At 58.7% G+C, this 7156-nt stretch overlaps 1 protein-coding gene across 1 annotated transcript; it reads left to right on the top strand.

The window, feature by feature from the left end:
• Nucleotides 1-4576: 4576 nt before the first annotated feature.
• On the top strand, nt 4577-5885 carry CCDC166 (coiled-coil domain containing 166). The gene has a single exon (XM_066340806.1). The coding sequence runs from the start codon at nt 4819-4821 to the stop codon at nt 5824-5826; it is 1008 nt and encodes a 335-aa protein (XP_066196903.1). The 5' UTR covers nt 4577-4818; the 3' UTR covers nt 5827-5885.
• The last annotated feature ends 1271 nt before the right edge of the window (nt 5886-7156 follow it).

Genomic DNA, 7156 nt, shown 5'->3' with positions numbered 1-7156 from the left:
CTTAGTTGTGATGGCCCCAAAATTAGTTATTTGTGATGACCCAGGATGGGAGGTGACTAAACAGTGTCCAGCACGGGCCTGGCCAGGGCCTGTGGCCACTCTCTGGCTGATACCAGCCAGGTGCTATTGGCCTCCTGCCCACCTGGGCACACCTGGGCTCATGTTCAGCCACTGTCACCAACACCCAAAGGTCCTTTTCCAGCCTCTCAGCTGCTCTGTCCTCAGCCCAGGTCACAGCAGGACCCAGAACCTGGCCTCATTGAACCTCCTCTGTAGGCGTTGGCCCATCAGTCTCACCTGTCCTGATCCTGTTTAGTCTCTGCAGTGTCTACATTAATCAATAAAGTTGACAATCAAGTTGTCCTGATCCTGTTTAGTCTCTGCAGTTTAGTCTCTGCAGATCCTCATTTTTGGTTGTTTTCTCCTTTGAGAGAAAACAAACAATCAAGTTGTCAAGTTAATCAATAACTGTTGAGAGCTTCAAGGGATTCTGCTGCTGAGCTGAGCCTGGGGAGCTCCCGGGGCATCCCCAGGTCCTGCCCCAGCCCCTCCAAGGCTCTGTCCCCTCCCTGTCTCCCCCCTGGGCCCTGCAGGGGGACCTTTGATTGTCCTGGTGTTGGGTTAGGGTCAGGGGGCTGAGCTGGATCTCCTGTTTCCTCCCAGCGCTGGGCTCACACTGGGACCTGGGCAGGTGCTGACACCCCTGAGCTTGGTGCTGCTGGGCAGGACCAGCACTGACTCCCCAACATTCCAGCCCCATCTGCTGTGCCAGGGCCCTGGGAGGGGACACAGCCAGGACAGCTGACCCCGGGGGTATCCCAGGCCTCGTGACCTTGGCTCAGATGGAAAAGCTCAGGAAAGAAGGAGGAGGGGAGGTAAATTTGTCATTTACTATATTTACCTTCCGGAGAAACAGCTCCAAGTGCTGGAGCTCTGCTTTCTGGGAAGTGGTCAGACTGCTCATGGGAAGTAGCGAATAAAATCTTTTTTTCCCTCTTCTTGTGCAACCTTTTGTTTTTGCTTGTACTTGTGCTGAATTATTTTGACCCTCCACACCTGGGTGGGGGCTGAGAGGATTTGTCAGGGGGTTCCTGCCCATCCCTGGGGCTGGAGAGGATGGTGGCTTCTCCAAGTCCTGTGGTGGGGACAGTAAAATTGCCCAGGAGCAGGGAGAGTGTCTGGATTGAAGCCCAGCCATCCCAGCAATAAAAAGCTAGAGGAACCAGATGTCCCCAGGAGCACAGGGAGGGCCTGAGAGCAGCACCCAGACCCCACACCCAGCACAGGGCACAGGTGAGGCTTTGGGTTGGGGTCCCAGGAGTGACACCGTGGGGCTGTGGGGACCAGGCTGGGGGTCTGGATGTGAAGGGACAACAGCCCATGGGACCAGCCAGGCTCAGGGCAGCACTGGGACACAGCCAGGGGACAACTGGCCTGAGATGCAGCCGGGGTGTCCCCTCTCCCTGGACTGTCCACTCTCCCTGTTCCCACCTCCTCTGCCCCTCACAGAGCATCCAGCCACATCCCCCCGAGTCCCTGCAGTGCTGGGGCCCTGGGGAGTCTCTGCCCACCGTGGAGCTCCTGTCACTGGTGCTGCTGGCCGGGACCTGGCCACCAGCATCCACCTGCGCTGGTGGGAACGTGGTGGTGCCATCAGCATTGTACTGAGCATGGCCCAGCTCCTTCACTTCAAAATAATGAGGGCACTGACAGCACTCAACCACACCCAGTGTGTCCCTGACAGTGACTGTGCCAAGCCCTGGAGCAAGGTGGTGGCCCTGTGGCACAGCCAGCCCTCCCTGCTGGCCTGAACATGGAGGAGGGTCTGTACCCCGAGTTCAGCCAGGCCACAGCTCCTGGTGGGAATACCTGTGCTCCTTCTGCCTCAAGGTGCTGCCTTTCCTGCTGGTGGAGGCCCTGGAGGACCTGTGGAGTGCCCGGAGCCAGTCCTGGGCTGCACGTGGACCACAGTGTCACTGTCCACTTTGTCACCAGGCTCAGATGGCTCGGCCACTTCACCTCCACCTCCTGCGAAAAATGTCAGCGTGTCCCATGGCGCCTTCCAGGTGGACACCTGCCATGGTGCTGACACCCAGAACTTCTCCAACTACCCCGAGGAGGAGGAGATCCTCATCCCACCCTTTGAGACCTTCAAGGTCACCGATATCACCCACTAAGGCAACGAGACCTGCATCCACCTCCGCTGCCACGGCATGCACAGCAATTACACCTGTGACAACCCTGGGGTGGGGACACTGCACCCGGGCTGGGGACACTGTACCTGGCATGGGGACACTGCACCTGGCATGGGGACACTGCAGCTGGAGTGGGGACACTGCACCTGGAGTGGGGACACTGCACCTGGGCTGGGGACACTGCACCTGGGATGGGGACACTGCACCCGGGGTGGGGACACTGCACCCGGGGTGGGGACACTGCAGCTGGGGTGGGGACACTGCACCCGGGGTGGGGACACTGCACCCGGGGTGGGGACACAGCACCTGGGGTGGGGACACAGCACCTGGGGTGGGGACACTGCACCCGGGGTGGGGACACTGCACCCGGGCTGGGGACACTGCACCCGGGCTGGGGACACTGTACCTGGCATGGGGACACTGCAGCTGGGGTGGGGACACTGCAGCTGGAGTGGGGACACTGCACCCGGAGTGGGGACACTGCACCTGGGGTGGGGACACTGGAGCTGGGGTGGGGACACTGCAGCCGGGGTGGGGACACTGAACCTGGGGTGGGGACACAGCATCTGGGGTGAGGACACTGCAGCTGGGGTGGGGACACTGCACCCGGAGTGGGGATACTGCAGCCAGGCTGGGGACACTGCACCTGGGGTGGGGACACTGTACCCGGGGTGGGGACACTGCAGCTGGGGTGGGGACACTGCACCCGGGGTGGGGACACTGCACCCGGGCTGGGGACACTGTACCTGGCATGGGGACACTGCAGCTGGGGTGGGGACACTGCAGCTGGAGTGGGGACACTGCACCCGGAGTGGGGACACTGCACCTGGGGTGGGGACACTGGAGCTGGGGTGGGGACACTGCAGCCGGGGTGGGGACACTGTACCTGGGGTGGGGACACAGCATCTGGGGTGAGGACACTGCAGCTGGGGTGGGGACACTGCACCCGGAGTGGGGATACTGCAGCCAGGCTGGGGACACTGCACCTGGGGTGGGGACACTGTACCCGGGGTGGGGACACTGCAGCTGGGGTGGGGACACTGCAGCTGGGGTGGCTGTGGGGGCCACGATGGCTCCAGCTCCGCTGGGACAGGGGGGTTGGTGCTGGGAAAGGTGATGGCAGTGGCAGAGCTTCGGGTGTGAGGCATTGCTCAGCTCCAGCTGCTGTCCTGGGATGGCACAGCATGGCACAGGAGAGGGTAGGATGGCATGGGATAGGATGGCATGGCATCCATGGGATGGGATCCATGGGGTGGGATCCATGGGGTGGGATCCATGGGATGGGATCCATGGGGTGGCACCCATGCGATGGGATCCATGGGATGGGATCCATGGGATGGGATCCATGGGATGGGATCCATGGGGTGGGATCCATGGGGTGGGATGCATGGCATGGCACCCATGGGATGGGATCCCTGGGATGGGATCCATGGCATGGCATCCATGGGATGGCACCCATGGGATGGGATCCATGGGATACCACGGTGGGTTTGTTTCCTGGACACAGCACTATTCCACACCCCGAGGCGAGGGATTTCTGGTTTTCATTCAACTTTGCACAAAGCAGGGAGCTCTTCCTGACCCCCTTCTCGGGCAGAGGTGTCCCAGAGGAGCCCCAGGGCTCACTGGACTCCTCCTGGCAGCGCTGGCAGCTGTCACTGTCCCCCCCTGAGCCATGAGGTCACAACAACCCCGTGGAAGGCTCCAGGGACAGAGCAGCTGGAAATCTGGGACAGGCTCTGGGGCTGCTGGTGGCAGAGTTTCCCAGGGGTGGGATCCTGCCTCCTCGGGGATCAGATCCCACTGGGGAAGCTGACCACAGGGTCAGTCCAGGGGGTGGGGTCCCGCTGCAGATTGTCACTGCACCCTCCCCTTGTGACCTCAGCTCCATCTCCATGGACACAGCCCCAAACACTCCGGATCTCCAGGACTCTGCTGGCCAGCAGCAACCCGGGAGCGGTGGGAGCACGGGGAAAACCTGAGAGCAGGAAAGGTCAGTGCCTTAAAAGACCAAATCTTGTACAATCCCAACTTTGGCCTTTTCCCACGGGGAGCTCTCTGACCCTCACACATCCCCCACACCAAGCCCCCAAAATTCCAGCACCACTGCAGCCTGTGCTGGGATTTTAGTGGATTTATTCTTTTTCAACCATCTCCTAGAATTTTGCAGGTTTTTTTCCCTTAAGAATTGACATGAGTTGTATTAGGAAATGCAAATTTTTATTAACAAATTATTCACTAAAACCACTGGACTTGTCAGACTTCAGCTCTAAATCCTGAATTCCAGTATTCTACACTGGAATAAATAGTTCAGAGATGCAGCCAATCCTGAAATTAATGCCTAAAATGTGTTTAAAAACCTGAATCTCCTTACATTAATGCTGATAAGTATTTTTTTTAAAGAGAATCTCCTGAAGTTGGGATGTGAGATACTGGTTTGGACAGGAGATACTGGTTTGGGATGCAGCTGTCCCTTCAAACACCACAGTCAGTAAGGGGGGAATGGGGTGGACTTGCACTTTTTCCTCCAAACTGCAGGAATATGCCAACATTTTACGGCAAAAAAGAGAAATCTTTAAAAATATGCGTTTTTGGTTTCCTCTGAGGCAATTCAGGATGGGAAATGCAAATCCACGTGCGGCACCTGCGCTTCCACCCCAAACAGTTCTGGGTTAAACATGTGAGCTGTTGCAAGAACCAGCTGGAAACACAAAGGCAGGGCTGGAACAGAAATGTTCACTCTGAGCTTTTTTTCTTCTGCTCCAGTTTTTCAGAGTTTGGTTGGGACATGGCATCCAAAACAACAAAGGGCAAGGATGGAGAGGCACCCGAAGAACCGAGTGACACGCAGGACCCTGTCCAGGAGAGGAAACTGCACCTGCAGGAGGAATGCAGGATCCTCACACAACACCTGGACACGTACCTGGGGAGGGCCGAGCGGCTCCTGCAGGGAAACAAACGCCTGGCAAAGGAAGCCCAGGGCACCGAGGAGCAGAGGCAGTGTTACCTGTCCTGCGGGGCAAAGCTCAGCCGGGACCCCCCGGACATGGTCATCACCCTGGAGGAGCAGAACCGCCGGGAGCTGGCCCAAATCCAGGCGCAGAAGGAGCAGCTGATCCCACGATATGCCAGCAAGGAGCAGGAGGTGAGGAGCGCCCTGAGGGACACGGAGGCCTCGGCCTCGCTCCTGAACACGGAGCTGCAGCAGCTGGAGCCCTGCAAGGAGCAGAAGGTGCAGGCGGAGCAGAAGGTGAAGGCGCTGGAGAAGGAGCTGCGCGTCACCAGGATTCGCTGTGCCGAGGAAACCAGCGCCGTCAGGAGCACGTTCCAGCGGGACAAGGCCGAGTGCGAGCGGCAGTTCCAGCACAGGATGCAGGAGCTCACCTGGGGAGCCGAGGAGGTGGCGCTCCAGGCTCTGGTCCAGCACGTGGAAGAGGTGAAGGCAGAGAACAGGCTCCTGCGCCAGGAGCTGCTCGGCCGCCTCCAGCACTGCCAGCTGCTCAGGGACGCCAAAAGCCGGCTGCAGGACCAGCAGGAGCAGCTGCTCCGGGAGAAGCGCTGTGCCCAGGGGGCAGCGCTGCTGACGCCTGCACACAGCCGGCCCTGCTCCCCCACCAGGGCGGGCCACTGACCCCAGGCCACCTGTCTGTGACCTGGGGGAACTGAACATGGAGGCGAACAAACCCTTCTGGCAGTGGAAACACAGAGCTCTGGTCACAGCGATCCATAAAATACATTTATTGGCTCCATAAACATAACACAGCATAAACATAACATCCATGATGTTCTCCTTCTGTCTCAGGGCGGGGATGGCTGGTTGGGTTTGAGGCCAGGGTTGGACGGGGGCTGGAGCAGCCTGGCCCAGGGGAAGGTGTCCCTGCCCATGGCAGTGGGGTGGGCTTTAAGTCCCTCCAACCCAAACCATTCCAGAATTCCATGAAATGATGGCTCATCTCAGAGCAGATGGCTCCTGTGACAGAGAGCTGTGCCTGCAGCAGTGACCCTTGGGTTCTGCAGGAGGGAGGTCCCAGGGACCATCCCCAGAGCTCTGATCTCACTGGGGACAGCTGGGACTGAGCTGGAGCTCTGCTCCGGGCTCTGCTGACATCCAGGGAGGAATTGTTGGACCAATAGACGCTTCCCTAGTCACTGCCCACACAGTTGCCAGGGAAAAGCCTGGTAATCAGCTCACATAAAAAACCCCCTGAAACAACATCCATGGCAGTAAACTGAGGTGATTTCAGCCACCTCCTGGGTCGGGCTGCAGATGGAGGATTCTCTGGAGCACCCACACAATCTCACCAGCTCTGGTGCTGCCATCTCCTCGCCGGGTGGGGTTTGGAAGGACAGGGCACTCCCGTGTGTTGGCATTCCCAGCCTTGCCATTCCTCTCCCAACAGCCACGGGAAGATCTCCCCACCAGGGAGCACACAGGAAAACGCTGACAAACAGGATTTTCCCTTTTCCCCACCAAGCTGAACCGTTTAACTTCGGTGAAGCTGATGTGAGCAGAGGCTGTCCAAGCACCAGAGAGACACAGAGCAGCCTTCTCGTGCAGCTGCTTTGCTTCAGGCAGCTGCTTCCCGAGTGAATTGGGCTCCTCCTGCTCATCTACCACGAGGAATACTCTAATGGGGTGTCCAGATGCAGCATTGCAGCTGGTGATGGATTATTCACATCAAAGAGACTTGGAGAAATGCATTTCCATGTTGGGAAGGGTGAGGGGAAACAGCAGTGGCAGCTACAGGAATGGACAGGAGCCAGTTTCAGGTGAATTCAGCCTCCTGTAACCACAGAATGCCTGACTGAGCTCACTCAGGCACCTGTATCCATCGGGGGTGAGACCTCCAGCCTGATTCTCCAGGGAAGCAACCCTCAGCAGAGGAGCAGGAGCCCCTGAGCTCCCTTTTCCCCGAAAATGATCCAACCCCAGAGCCTGGAGCCAATCCTGTCCTGCTGGG

Source organism: Sylvia atricapilla, chromosome 1 (assembly GCF_009819655.1).
Source record: "Sylvia atricapilla isolate bSylAtr1 chromosome 1, bSylAtr1.pri, whole genome shotgun sequence".
NCBI classification, from domain to species: Eukaryota; Metazoa; Chordata; class Aves; order Passeriformes; family Sylviidae; genus Sylvia; species Sylvia atricapilla.
This window is presented reverse-complemented; position numbering and strand designations above follow the sequence as displayed.

Bases quoted from the DNA above. Each gene is read 5' to 3' on its own strand.
- CCDC166 (XM_066340806.1), top strand. From the start codon at position 4,819: ATGCAAATCCACGTGCGGCACCTGCGCTTCCACCCCAAACAGTTCTGG.